Raw genomic sequence first — 14,807 nt, forward strand, 5'->3', positions numbered from 1 at the left:
TGTGTCTCACTCTATGTCTCTGGCACCCTCCCCTTTGTCTACATCTCTCCGTTCTTCTCTCTCTATCGCGCTCCCCCCCGGCTCCCATCTCTCTCCCTCTCTCCCTCTCTCTGCCTCTATCGCCCCCACTCTCTGTCTCCCTTCCCCTCCCTCTGTCTCCCTCCCCCTCCCTCTGTCTCTCTCTCCCCCCTCTCTCTCTCCCTCTCTCTCTCCCCCACTCTGTCTCCCTCTCCCCCCCTCTCTCTCTCCCCCCTTCTCTGTCTCTCTCCTCCCTTCTCTGTCTCTCTCCCCCCTTCTCTGTCTCTCCCTCTCTCTGTCTCCCCCCTCTCTGTCTCTCTCTCTCTCTGTCTCTCTCCCCCCTTCTCTGTCTCGCCCTCTCGCCCCCCTTCTCTATTTCTCTCTGTGTGTCTCTCTCCCACCGCCTCTCTTCCTCTCTCTCTGTGTCTCTCCCTCTCTCTCACTCCCTGTGTCTCTGTCCCTCTCTTTCTCTGACTCTCCCTCACTATCTCTCCATTTCTCCCTGCCCTCTTTACTCTCTCTCCCCCCCTCTCTCTGTCTCCCTTTCTCTCTCCCTCCCCCTCCGCCCTCTCTCTGTCTTTCCCCCTCCCCCCTCTCTGTCTCTGTCTGTCTCGCTCCCCCTCTTTCTCTGTCTCTCCTTCTCTCTGTCTCTCTCTCTCTCTGTCTGGCTCACTCCCCTCTCTCTCTCTCTCTCTCTCTCTGTCTGTCACTCTCCCCCCCCCCGTCTCTCCCTCTCTCCCTCTCCCCCCTTCTCTGTCTCTCTCCCCCCTTCTCTGTCTCTCCCTCTCTCTGTCTCTCCCCACTTCTCTGTCTCTCTCTCTCTCTGTCTGTCACTCTCCCCCCCTCTCTCTCTGGCTCTCCCTCTCTCTCTCTACCCCCTCTCTGTCTCTCTCCCCCGTCTCTCTCTGTCTGTCTCTCTCCCCCCTTCTCTGTCTCGCCCTCTCTCTCCCTCTCTCTTTCTCTCTCTCTGTCTCTCTCTCTCTCCCACCGCCTCTCTTCCACTCTCTCTGTGTTACTCCCTCTCTCTCTCCCCGTCTCTTTTTTCCTCTCTATCTCTCCCTCTCCTCCTCTCTCTCTATCTCTACCCCCTCTCTGTCTCTCCCCCCTCTATCTCTGTCTTTCCCTCCTCTCTGTGTCTCTCTCTCTGTCTTTCCTTCTCCCTCCCCCTACCCCTCTGTCACTCCCTCTCTCTCCACCTTGCCCTCTCGCTGTCGCTCCCTCTCTGTCTCTCCCCCCTCTGAGTCTCCCTCTCTCTCCTCTCTCTCTCTCTGTCTCTTCTCCTCTCTGTCTCTCCCCCTCCCCTCTCTCTGTCTCTCTCCCACTCTTTCTGCCTCCCTTCCCCTCTCTCTGCTTCTCTCTCTCTCTCTCTGTCTCTCCCTCCTCCCTCTCTCCCTGTGTCTCTCTCACCCCCTCCCCCCTCTCTGTCTCTCTCCCCTTCCCCCTCCCCCTCTCTGTCTCGCTCCTCTCTGTCTCTCTCCCCCTCCCTCCCTCTCCCCCCTCTCTGTCTCTCCCTTTCTCCCTCCCCCTCTCTGTTTCTCTCCTCTCTGTCTCTCCCCCCTCCTTCCCTCTCCCCCCTCACTGTCTCTCTCCCCCTCTCTGTCTTGCTCCCTCCTCCTCTCCCCCCCTCTGTCTCTCTCTCCTTCCTCTCTCCCCCCTCTCCTCTCCCCCCTCTCTGTTTCTCTCCCCCTCCCGCCCTCTCTCCCTCCCCCCTCTCTGTCTCTCTCTTCCCTCCCTCTTTCCCTCTGTCTCTCTCCCCTCCCTCTCCCCCCTCTTTGTCTCTCTCACCCCTCCCTCTCCCCCCTCCCTCTGTCTCTCTCCCCCTCCCTCCCTCTCTGTCTCTCTCCTCCTTCCATCGTTCCCTCTGTCTCTCTCCCCCCCCGTCTCTCTCCTCCCTCCCTCTCCCCCCTCTCTGTCTCTCTTCCCCCTCCCTCCCACTCCCCCCACTGTCTCTCTCCCCCCTCCCTCCCTCTCACCTCTCTCTCCCCTCCCTCCCACCAGCAGGAAGCAGATTTTAAAATGTTAGAATGCCAACTGTGTTGAGAACCAACCCTTCTGTAATCCGACTGAACTTCCAACCCACTGTCTCTCCCTCCCTCCGCCCCCGTCTCTCTGTCTCCCCCTCCCCCCCTCTCTCTCTCGGTCTGTCCTTCCCTCTCTCCCACCTCCCCCCCCCGTCTCTCTCCCTCTCTCCCATTTCCTCTCTCAGTCCATCCTCTTCCTCTCCTGTTGCTGCTGTTTTCCTTCTCTCTCTGGTTTTTTGGCGACGTGTCCGCTGTGGCGCCGAGCTCCTGTCCTCCTGGGATTGAGGATATGGCGACGCCGCCGCTGCTGCTGCTACTGCTGCTATTCGGCAGCGGGGACCATCACAGTTCGCTGCCGGAGCCCTCTCTGAGGGAGCCCTATGACCTCCTGTTCACGAGTGGCGTGCGGCACTACCTCCGGGCAGACTGGGAACAGGCAGCTGCGATGTTGGAACGCTCCCTGCTCGGCCGCTCGGCCGTGCGCCGCCTACTAGCTCACTGCCGCCGCCTGTGTCAGGGACCGCACTCCCAGCATGGAGGAGGCTTGTTTGCCGAGCTCCAGGGCAAAGCCAACTGCTTGGGCAGCTGCCTGGCACCGAGCCTGCACTCCCCGGGCACCCGGCACAGGGTCAGCCAGCAAATTCGCGATGCCTTCCACAGCCGAGCAGCCTACAACTACCTGCAGCTCTCCTACTTCAAGGTGAGGGAGACCAGGAGCTAGGAGCAGGTTTTGAGGATGAACAGAAAACTGGGACACACGGGCAGGGTCTCCATTTCAGAGACCTGTGCTGCCTTCCACCAACCGAACAGCAATGGGAGGAAATGGGGGTGAGGACACAGCTCCCTGGGGTGAGGACATGGGGAGGGTTCCTGTTACACAGCCCGACGCTGCCTTCCAAAGCCGAGTGGCCTGCAGGGTGAGGGGATAGGATGGGGCTGAAGGGCAGTTTGGTGACATAGACAAGGTAATAAGTGAGGTCTGCAGATGCTGGAGATCAGAGCTGAAAATGTGTTGCTGGTTAAAGCACAGCAGGTCAGGCAGCATCCAAGGAACAGGAGATTCGACTTTTCGGGCAAAAGCCCTTCATTAGGAGTGAGGAAAGTGTGTCCAGCAGGCTAAGATAAAAGGTAGGGAGGAGGGACTTGGGGGAGGGGCGATGGAGATGTGATAGGTGGAAGGAGGTCAAGGTGAGGATGATAGGCCGGAGTGGGGTGGGGGCGGAGAGGTCAGGAAGAAGATTGCAGGTTAGGAGGGCGGTGCTGAGTTCGAGGGAATGGACTGAGACAAGGTGGGGGGAGGGGAAATGAGGAAACTGGAGAAATCTGCGTTCATCCCTTGTGGTTGGAGGGTTCCCAGGCGGAAGATGAGGCGTTCTTCCTCCAACCGTCGTGTTGTTATGTTCTGGCGATGGAGGAGTCCAAGGACCTACGTGTCCTTGGTGGAGTGGGAGGGAGAGTTAAAGTGTTGAGCCACGGGGTGGCTGGGTTGGTTGGTCCAGGCGTCCCAGAGGTGTTCCCTGAAGCCTTCCGCAAGTAGGCGGCCCGTCTCCCCAATATAGAGGAGGTCACATCAGGTGCAGTGGATGCAATAGATGATGTGTGTGGAGGTGCAGGTGAATTTGTGGCGGATATGGAAGGATCCCTTGGGGCCTTGGAGAGAGGTAAGGGAGGAGGTGTGGGCGCAAGTTTTGCGTTTCCTGCGGTTGCAGGGGAAGGTGCCGGGAGTGGAGGTTGGGTTGGTGGGGGGTGTAGACCTGACAAGGGAGTCACGAAGAGAGTGGTCTTTGCGGAACGCTGATAGGGGAGGGGAGGGAAATATATCCCTGGTGGTGGGGTCCGTTTGGAGGTGGCAGAAATGACGGCGGATGATACGCTGTATATGGAGGTTGGTGGGTGGTAGGTGAGAACTAGTGGGGTTCTGTCCTGGTGTCGGTTGGGGGGGCGGGGCTCAAGGGCGGAGGAGCGGGAAGTGGAGAAGATGCGGTAGAGAGCATCGACAACCACGTCTGGGGGGAATCTGCAGTCTTTGAAGAAGGAGGCCATCTGGGCTGTACGGTATTGGAACTGGTCCTCCTGGGAGCAGATGCGGCGGAGACGAAGGAATTGGGAAAATGGGATGGAGTTTTTACAGGGGGCAGGGTGGGAGGAGGTGTAGTCCAGGTAGCTGTATAGACAAGGTCCCTGTTACACAGCCTCACACCACTTTCTGTAGGTACATAGCTGCTGCTGGTACAGGGAGAGGGGCTGAAGGGACTAGTGGGGCTTTTTGGGGTGAATGGTCAGCCCCTGAGGGTGAGGGAAGGACTGGGGACAGAGGCAGAGTCTGTATGACACAGATCTACATTGTGTTCAGTAACCAAACAGCCCCTGCTAGAGTAAAGTGAGAGCTGAAGCTCACCTTCCTGGGGCTGAGGGGAGCATTTACAACATCAGGAGGGTATCTTCGGGCATAGGCCTGTGCCGGCTTCCACAGACGAACAGCTGAGGACTACCCACAGCTGCCTGACACACGGTGGTTCTGGCTCTCAAACCACAACTGGGTGTGTGGAGAGATCGCTGTCGGCTGGGGTCAGGCTGCAGAATCGCAGAGATTGTCAGGAGACAGGGACAGAGAGAGAGAGAGAGACAAAGGGAGAGAGACAGGGAGACAGAGAGAGAGAGACAGAGATGGACAGAGAGAGAGACAGAGACAGAGACACGGAGAGAGAGAGAGAGACAAAGGGAGAGAGACAGGAAGACAGAGAGAGAGAGAGACAGAGACAGAGACGGACAGAGAGAGACAGAGAGACACGTGACAGTGAGGCAAGGAATAGGGAGAGAGTGCAGTTGAACACGTGGCTGCAAGGATGGTGTAGGAGGGAGGGCTTCAGGTATTTGGACAATTGGACTGCATTCTGGGGTAGGTGGGACCTGTACAAACAGGACGGGTTGCACCTTAACCAGAAGGGCACCAATATCCTGGGGGGTAGGTTTGCTAGCACTCTTCAGGGGGGTTTAAACTAATTTGACAGGGGGATGGGATCCGGACTTGCAGTCCAGCAAGTAAGCTAGCTGTTTGTCAGGATGTCCAAGAATGTAGGAAGGCTGTGGAGAAGGTAGCACTGACAGGGAATACTTGCGGACACAGAGATGGGCTCAAGTGCGTATACTTCAACGCAAGGAGTATCAGAAATAAGGTGGGTGAACTTAAGGCGTGGATCGGTACCTGGGACTACGATGTTGTGGCCATCACGGAAACGTGGATAGATGAGGGACAGGAATGGTTGTTGGAGGTTCCTGGTTACAGATGTTTCAGTAAGACTAGGGAGGGTGGTAAAAAAGGAAGGGGGGGGGTGGCATTGCTAATTAGAAATGGTATAACGGCTGCAGAAAGGAAGTTTGAGGGGGATCTGCCTTTGGAGGTAGTATGGGCTGAAGTCAGAAATAGGAAAGGTGCAGTCACCTTGTTGGGTGTTTACTATAGGCCCCCCAATAGCAGCAGAGATGTGGAGAAACAGATTGGGAAACAGATTTTGGAAAGGTGCAGAAGCCACAGGGTCGTAGTCATGGGCGACTTCAACTTCCCAAATTTTGATTGGAAGCTCTTTAGATCAAGTAGATTGGATGGGGCGGTGTTTGTGCAGTGTGTCCAGGAAGCTTTTCTAACTCAGTATGTAGATTGTCCAACCAGAGGGGAGGCCATATTGGATTTGGTACTCGGTAATGAACCGGGCCAAGTGATGGGCTTGTTAGTGGGTGAACATCTTGGTGATAGTGACCACAATTTTGTGACTTTCACCTTGGTTATGGAGAGAGATAGGTGCGCACAACAGGGTAGATTTGACAATTGGGGGAAGGGAAATTACGATGCTGTAAGACAGGATTTGAGGAGCATAAGTTGGGAGCATCGGCTGTCAGGGAAGGATGTGGTGGAAATGTGGAACTTTTTCAAGGAGCAGATACGAAGTGTCCTTGATATGTATGTACCTATCAGGCAGGAAAGAAATGGTCGTGTGAGGGAGCCTTGGTTGACGAGGGAGGTTGAATGTCTAGTAAAGAGGAAGAAGGAGGCTTACATAAGGTTGAGGAAACAAGGTTCAGACAGAACAGTGGAGGGATACAGGATAGCCAGAAGGGACCTGAAGAAAGGGATTAGGAGAGCTAAGAGAGGGCATGAAAAATCCTTGGCGGATAGGATCAAGGATAACCCCAAGGCATGTGAGAAACATGAGAATGACGAGAACGAGAGTAGGTCCGATCAAGGACAGTAGTGGGAGATTGTGTATAGAGTCGGAAGAGATAGGAGAGGTCTTGAATGAGTACTTTTCTTCAGTAGTTACGAACGAGAGGGACTGTATTGTTGAAGAGGAGAGTGTGAAACGGACTGGTAAGCTAGAAGAGATACTTGTTAGGAAGGAAGATGTGTTGGACATTTTGAGCAACTTGAGGATAGACAAGTCCCCCAGGCCTGACGGGATATATCCTAGGATTATGTGGGAAGCAAGAGAGGAAATTGCAGTACCGTTGGCAATGATCTTTTCGTCTTCACTGTCAACGGGGGTGGTACCAGGGGACTGGAGAGTAGCGAATGTTGTGCCCCTGTTCAAAAAAGGGAATAGGGATAACCTCGGGAATTACAGGCCAGTTAGTCTTACTTCTGTGGTAGGCAAAGTAATGGAAAGGGTACTGAGGGATAGGATTTATGAGTATCTGGAAAGACATTGCTTGATTAGGGACTGCCAGCACGGATTTGTGAAGGGTAGGTCTTGCCTTACAAGTCTTATTGAATTCTTCGAGGAGCGGCACGGTGGCACAGTGGTTAGCACTGCTGCCTCACAGCGCCTGAAGACCCGGGTTCAATTCCCGACTCAGGCGACTGACTGTGTGGAGTTTGCACGTTCTCCCCGTGTCTGCGTGGGTTTCCTCCGGGTGCTCCGGTTTCCTCCCACAGTCCAAAGATGTGCGGGTCAGGTGAATTGGCCATGCTAAATTGTCCATAGTGTTAGGTAAGGGGTAATGTAGGGGTATGGGTGGGTTTCGCTTCGGCGGGTCGGTGTGGACTTGTTGGGCCGAAGGGCCTGTTTCCACACTGTAAGTCTAAGTCTAAGTCTAAGTCTAAGGTGACCAACCATGTGGATGAGGGTAGAGCAGTGGATGTAGTGTACATGGATTTTAGTAAGGCATTTGATAAGGTTCCCCATGGTAGGCTTATGCGGAAAGTCAGGAGGCATGGGATAGAGGGAAATTTGGCCAATTGGATAGAAAACTGGCTAACCGGTCGAAGTCAGAGAGTGGTAGTAGATGGTAAATATTCAGCCTGGAGCCCAGTTACAATTGGAGTTCCGCAGGGATCAGTTCTGGGTCCTCTGCTGTTTGTAATTTTTATTAATGACTTGGATGAGGGAGTCGAAGGGTGGGTCAGTAAATTTGCAGATGATACGAAGATTGGTGGAGTTGTGGACAGTGAGGAGGGCTGTTGTCGGCTACAAAGGGACTTAGATATGATGCAGAGCTGGGCTGAGGAGTGGCAGATGGAGTTCAACCCTGCCAAGTGTGAGGTTGTCCATTTTGGAAGAACAAATATCTCTGTCTTTCCCTCCTCTCTGTGTCTCTCTCTCTGTCTGTCTTTCCTTCTCCCTCCCCCTACCCCTCTGTCACTCCCTCTCTCTCCACCTTGCCCTCTCGCTGTCGCTCCCTCTCTGTCTCTCCCCCCTCTGAGTCTCCCTCTCTCTCCTCTCTCTCTCTCTGTCTCTTCCCCTCTCTGTCTCTCCCCCTCCCCTCTCTCTGTCTCTCTCCCACTCTTTCTGCCTCTCTTCCCCTCTCTCTGCTTCTCTCTCTCTCTCTCTGTCTCTCCCTCCTCCCTCTCTCCCTGTGTCTCTCTCACCCCCTCCCCCGTCTCTGTCTCTCTCCCCTCCCCCTCTCCGTGTCTCTCCTCTCCCCCCTCTCTGTCTCTCTCCTCTCCGTCGCTCAGCCCCCTCCCTCCCTCTCCCTCTCTGTCTCTCTCCCCTTCCCCCTCCCCCTCTCTGTCTCGCTCCTCTCTGTCTCTCTCCCCCTCCCTCCCTCTCCCCCCACTCTGCCTCTCTCCCCTCCCTCTCTCCCACTCTGTCTCTCCTCTCCCCCCTCTCTGTCGCTCCCTTTCTCCCTCCCCCCTCTCTGTTTCTCTCCTCTCTGTCTCTCCCCCCTCCTTCCCTCTCCCCCCTCACTGTCTCTCTCCCCCTCTCTGTCTTGCTCCCTCCTCCTCTCCCCCCCTCTGTCTCTCTCTCCTTCCTCTCTCTCCCCCTCTCCTCTCCCCCCTCTCTGTTTCTCTCCCCCTCCCGCCCTCTCTCCCTCCCCCCTCTCTGTCTCTCTCTTCCCTCCCTCTTTCCCTCTGTCTCTCTCCCCTCCCTCTCCCCCCTCTTTGTCTCTCTCACCCCTCCCTCTCCCCCCTCCCTCTGTCTCTCTCCCCCTCCCTCCCTCTCTGTCTCTCTCCTCCTTCCATCGTTCCCTCTGTCTCTCTCCCCCCCCGTCTCTCTCCTCCCTCCCTCTCCCCCCTCTCTGTCTCTCTTCCCCCTCCCTCCCACTCCCCCCACTGTCTCTCTCCCCCCTCCCTCCCTCTCACCTCTCTCTCCCCTCCCTCCCACCAGCAGGAAGCAGATTTTAAAATGTTAGAATGCCAACTGTGTTGAGAACCAACCCTTCTGTAATCCGACTGAACTTCCAACCCACTGTCTCTCCCTCCCTCCGCCCCCGTCTCTCTGTCTCCCCCTCCCCCCCTCTCTCTCTCGGTCTGTCCTTCCCTCTCTCCCACCTCCCCCCCCCGTCTCTCTCCCTCTCTCCCATTTCCTCTCTCAGTCCATCCTCTTCCTCTCCTGTTGCTGCTGTTTTCCTTCTCTCTCTGGTTTTTTGGCGACGTGTCCGCTGTGGCGCCGAGCTCCTGTCCTCCTGGGATTGAGGATATGGCGACGCCGCCGCTGCTGCTGCTACTGCTGCTATTCGGCAGCGGGGACCATCACAGTTCGCTGCCGGAGCCCTCTCTGAGGGAGCCCTATGACCTCCTGTTCACGAGTGGCGTGCGGCACTACCTCCGGGCAGACTGGGAACAGGCAGCTGCGATGTTGGAACGCTCCCTGCTCGGCCGCTCGGCCGTGCGCCGCCTACTAGCTCACTGCCGCCGCCTGTGTCAGGGACCGCACTCCCAGCATGGAGGAGGCTTGTTTGCCGAGCTCCAGGGCAAAGCCAACTGCTTGGGCAGCTGCCTGGCACCGAGCCTGCACTCCCCGGGCACCCGGCACAGGGTCAGCCAGCAAATTCGCGATGCCTTCCACAGCCGAGCAGCCTACAACTACCTGCAGCTCTCCTACTTCAAGGTGAGGGAGACCAGGAGCTAGGAGCAGGTTTTGGGGATGAACAGAAAACTGGGACACACGGGCAGGGTCTCCATTTCAGAGACCTGTGCTGCCTTCCACCAACCGAACAGCAATGGGAGGAAATGGGGGTGAGGACACAGCTCCCTGGGGTGAGGACATGGGGAGGGTTCCTGTTACACAGCCCGACGCTGCCTTCCAAAGCCGAGTGGCCTGCAGGGTGAGGGGATAGGATGGGGCTGAAGGGCAGTTTGGTGACATAGACAAGGTAATAAGTGAGGTCTGCAGATGCTGGAGATCAGAGCTGAAAATGTGTTGCTGGTTAAAGCACAGCAGGTCAGGCAGCATCCAAGGAACAGGAGATTCGACTTTTCGGGCAAAAGCCCTTCATTAGGAGTGAGGAAAGTGTGTCCAGCAGGCTAAGATAAAAGGTAGGGAGGAGGGACTTGGGGGAGGGGCGATGGAGATGTGATAGGTGGAAGGAGGTCAAGGTGAGGATGATAGGCCGGAGTGGGGTGGGGGCGGAGAGGTCAGGAAGAAGATTGCAGGTTAGGAGGGCGGTGCTGAGTTCGAGGGAATGGACTGAGACAAGGTGGGGGGAGGGGAAATGAGGAAACTGGAGAAATCTGCGTTCATCCCTTGTGGTTGGAGGGTTCCCAGGCGGAAGATGAGGCGTTCTTCCTCCAACCGTCGTGTTGTTATGTTCTGGCGATGGAGGAGTCCAAGGACCTACGTGTCCTTGGTGGAGTGGGAGGGAGAGTTAAAGTGTTGAGCCACGGGGTGGCTGGGTTGGTTGGTCCAGGCGTCCCAGAGGTGTTCCCTGAAGCCTTCCGCAAGTAGGCGGCCCGTCTCCCCAATATAGAGGAGGTCACATCAGGTGCAGTGGATGCAATAGATGATGTGTGTGGAGGTGCAGGTGAATTTGTGGCGGATATGGAAGGATCCCTTGGGGCCTTGGAGAGAGGTAAGGGAGGAGGTGTGGGCGCAAGTTTTGCGTTTCCTGCGGTTGCAGGGGAAGGTGCCGGGAGTGGAGGTTGGGTTGGTTTTTCAAGGAGCAGATACGAAGTGTCCTTGATATGTATGTACCTATCAGGCAGGAAAGAAATGGTCGTGTGAGGGAGCCTTGGTTGACGAGGGAGGTTGAATGTCTAGTAAAGAGGAAGAAGGAGGCTTACATAAGGTTGAGGAAACAAGGTTCAGACAGAACAGTGGAGGGATACAGGATAGCCAGAAGGGACCTGAAGAAAGGGATTAGGAGAGCTAAGAGAGGGCATGAAAAATCCTTGGCGGATAGGATCAAGGATAACCCCAAGGCATGTGAGAAACATGAGAATGACGAGAACGAGAGTAGGTCCGATCAAGGACAGTAGTGGGAGATTGTGTATAGAGTCGGAAGAGATAGGAGAGGTCTTGAATGAGTACTTTTCTTCAGTAGTTACGAACGAGAGGGACTGTATTGTTGAAGAGGAGAGTGTGAAACGGACTGGTAAGCTAGAAGAGATACTTGTTAGGAAGGAAGATGTGTTGGACATTTTGAGCAACTTGAGGATAGACAAGTCCCCCAGGCCTGACGGGATATATCCTAGGATTATGTGGGAAGCAAGAGAGGAAATTGCAGTACCGTTGGCAATGATCTTTTCGTCTTCACTGTCAACGGGGGTGGTACCAGGGGACTGGAGAGTAGCGAATGTTGTGCCCCTGTTCAAAAAAGGGAATAGGGATAACCTCGGGAATTACAGGCCAGTTAGTCTTACTTCTGTGGTAGGCAAAGTAATGGAAAGGGTACTGAGGGATAGGATTTATGAGTATCTGGAAAGACATTGCTTGATTAGGGACTGCCAGCACGGATTTGTGAAGGGTAGGTCTTGCCTTACAAGTCTTATTGAATTCTTCGAGGAGGTGACCAACCATGTGGATGAGGGTAGAGCAGTGGATGTAGTGTACATGGATTTTATTAAGGCATTTGATAAGGTTCCCCATGGTAGGCTTATGCGGAAAGTCAGGAGGCATGGGATAGAGGGAAATTTGGCCAATTGGATAGAAAACTGGCTAACCGGTCGAAGTCAGAGAGTGGTAGTAGATGGTAAATATTCAGCCTGGAGCCCAGTTACAATTGGAGTTCCGCAGGGATCAGTTCTGGGTCCTCTGCTGTTTGTAATTTTTATTAATGACTTGGATGAGGAGTCGAAGGGTGGGTCAGTAAATTTGCAGATGATACGAAGATTGGTGGAGTTGTGGACAGTGAGGAGGGCTGTTGTCGGCTACAAAGGGACTTAGATATGATGCAGAGCTGGCTGAGGAGTGGCAGATGGAGTTCAACCCTGCCAAGTGTGAGGTTGTCCATTTTGGAAGAACGAATAAGAATGCGGAATGCAGGGTTAACGGTAGGGTTCTTAGTCAGGTGGAGGAACAGAGGGATCTTGGGGTCTATGTACATAGATCTTTGAAAGTTGCCACTCAGATGGATAGAGCTTGTAAGAAGGCCTATGGTGTATTAGCGTTCATTAGCAGAGGGATTGAATTCAAGAGTCGTGAAGTGATGTTGCAGCTGTCCAGGACTTTGGTTAGGCCACATTTGGAGTACTGTGTGCAGTTCTGGTCGCCTCACTTTAGGAAAGATGCGGAAGCTTTGGAGAGGGTGCAGAGAAGATTTACCAGGATGTTGCCTGGAATGGAGAATAGGTCGTACGAGGATAGGTTGAGAGTTCTCAGCCTTTTCTCGTTGGAACGGCGAAGGATGAGGGGTGACTTGATAGAGGTTTATAAGATGATTAGAGGAATAGATAGAGTAGACAGTCAGAAACTTTTTCCCCAGGTACAACAGAGTGTTACAAGGGGACATAAATTTAAGGTGAAGGGTGGAAGGTATAGGGGAGATGTCAGGGTGGGTTCTTTACCCAGAGAGTGGTGGGGGCATGGAATGCGCTGCCGGTGGGAGTGGTAGTCAGAATCATTGGCGACCTTTAAGCGGCAATTGGATAGGTACATGGATGGGTGCTTAATCTAGGATAGATGTTCGGCACAACATCGTGGGCCGAAGGGCCTGTTCTGTGCTGTATTGTTCTATGTTCTATGTTCTATGACATGGAGAGAGAGAGGAGAGAGACAAAGGGAGAGAGACAGGGAGACAGAGAGAGAGAGAGAGACAGAGACGGACAGAGAGACAGAGAGACACGGAGAGAGAGAGAGAGAGACAGGGAGACAGAGACAGAGAGAGAGAGAGACAGAGACGGACAGAGAGAGAGAGAGAGACAGAGAGACACGGAGAGAGAGAGAGAGAGAGACAAAGGGAGAGAGACAGGGAGACAGAGAGAGAGAGAGAGACAAAGGGAGAGAGACAGGGAGACAGAGAGAGAGACACAGACAGACAGAGAGAGACAGAAAGAGAGAGAGGGAGAGAGAGAGACAAAGGGTGAGAGAGACAAAGGGAGAGAGACAGGGAGACAGACAGACAGACAGGGAGAGTGAGAGAGAAACAGACAGGGAGAGAGACAGACAGACGTAGAGAGACAGAAAGAGAGAGAGAGACAGAGAGAGAGACAGGGAGAGAGACAGAGAGAGGGAGGGAGAGAGACAGAGAGAGACAAGGAGAGAGAGACAGAGACAGAGACACGGGGAGAGAGACAGAGACAGGGAGAGAAAGAGAGACAGAGAGAGGGTCAGAGACAGAGACAGAGAGAGAGTCAGAGACAGAGAAAGAGAGAGAGACAGAGACAGACAGAGAGAGGGAAAAACAGAGAGAGAGAGAGAGACAGGGAGAGAGAGAGAGAAAAAGAGATACAGAGATAGAGAGTGACAGAGACAGAGAGAGAGAGAGAGATAGACAGAGACAGAGAGAGACAACACAGAGAGAGTGACAGAGACAGAGAGAGAGGGACAGGGAGAGACACAGAGAGACACAGAGAGAGTGACAGAGACAGAGACAAGAGAGAGAGAGAGACGGGGAGAGATAGAGTGACAAAGACAGACAGAGAGACAGGGAGAGTCAGAGACAGTGAGTGACAGAGACAGAGAGAGAGAGACAGGGAGAGTCAGAATCAGAGACAGAGAGAAAAAGACACAGAGAGAGTGACAGAGTCAGAGACAGAGAGAGAGAGAGAGAGTGACAAGAACAAAGAGAGACACACACACAGAAAGAGTGACAGAGAGACAGAGACAGAGAGAGTGACAGAGACAGGCAGAGAGGCAGAGAGAGAGTGACAGAGACACAGACAGAGAGACAGAGACAGGGAGAGACAGAGACAGAGAGAGAGACACACACACACAGAGTGACAGAGACAGAGACAGACAGAGAGAGACAGAGAGAGAGTGAGACAGAGAGAGAGAGAGAGAGAAAGTGAAAGAGTGACAGAGAGAGAGAGAGAGAGAGACACAGAAAGAGAGAGTCAGAGACAGTCCCATGTCGTGGTTTCGAAAATCCATGTCAGAACTCCCTTTCGCTCTCTCTCCTTCCTCTCGCCCCACCCTCCCCTCTGTCTCTCTGTCTCTGTCTCTGACTCTCTCTCTGTCTGTCTCTGTATCTGTCACTCTCTTTCTCTCTATCTCTCTGTCTCTCTCTCTTTCTGTCTCTCCCTCTGTCTTTCAACTCTCTCCCTTTCCCACTCTCTATCTGTGTCTCCCCCTCTGTCTCCCTCCCTCCCTTTCCCCCCCTCTCTCTATCTTCCCCTCTGTCTCCCTCCCTCCCTTTCCCCCCCTCTCTCTATCTTCCCCTCTGTCTCCATCTCTCCCTTTCCCTCCTTCGCTCTGTCTCCTGCTCTGTCTCTGTCTCTCTCTCTCTCTCCCTTTCCCCCTCTCTCTCTATCTCCCCCTCTGTCTCTCTCTCTCTCTCCCTTTTCCTCTCTTTCTCCCTGTCTCTCTCTCGCCCATTTCCCTCTCTCTTTCTCTGTCTCCCCCTCTGTCTCTCTCTCTCTCTCTCCCTTTCCCTCTCTCTCTTTTCTCTGCCTCCCTCTCTCCCTTTCCCTCTCTCTCTGTCTCCCCCTCTGTCTCCCTCTCTCCCTTTCCCTCTCTCTTTGTCTCCCCCTCTGTCTGACTCTCTCTCCCTTTCCCTCACTCTCTCATCTCTGTCTCCCTCTCTCCGTTTCCCCCTCTCTCCGTCTCCCCCCACTGTCTCCCTCTCTCCGTTTCCCCCTCTCTCTGTCTCCCCCTCTGTCTCTCTCTCTCTCTCTCTTTCTCCCTTTCCCTCTCTCTCGCTCTCTCTCTCCCCCCATCTCTCTCTCTTTCGCTTTCCCTCGCTCTCTCTGTCTCCCCCTCTGTCTCTCTCTCTCTCTCTCCCTTTCCCCCCTCCCTCTCTGTCTCCCCCTCTGTCTCTGTCTCTCTCACTTTCCCTCCCTCTCTCTTTGTCTCCCCCTCTGTCTCCCTCACTCTCCCTCTCTCCCTTTCCCTCCCTCGCTCTGTCTCCCCATCTGCCTCTCTCTCTCTCTTTCCCCCTCTGTCTGTCTCTCTCTCT

At 54.4% G+C, this 14,807-nt stretch overlaps 1 protein-coding gene across 1 annotated transcript in view; it reads left to right on the plus strand.

Moving 5' to 3' along the window:
* Positions 1-8,953: 8,953 nt before the first annotated feature.
* Positions 8,954-14,807, plus strand: part of LOC132825300 (prolyl 3-hydroxylase 1-like) — a 215,583-nt gene continuing 209,729 nt past the window's right edge. The window contains exon 1 of the mRNA XM_060840404.1: positions 8,954-9,364. Within this exon, the coding sequence (XP_060696387.1) occupies positions 8,954-9,364 (411 nt within the window). The remainder of the gene's footprint in view (positions 9,365-14,807) is intronic.

Source organism: Hemiscyllium ocellatum, chromosome 20 (genome assembly GCF_020745735.1).
Source record: "Hemiscyllium ocellatum isolate sHemOce1 chromosome 20, sHemOce1.pat.X.cur, whole genome shotgun sequence".
Classification (NCBI taxonomy): Eukaryota; Metazoa; Chordata; class Chondrichthyes; order Orectolobiformes; family Hemiscylliidae; genus Hemiscyllium; species Hemiscyllium ocellatum.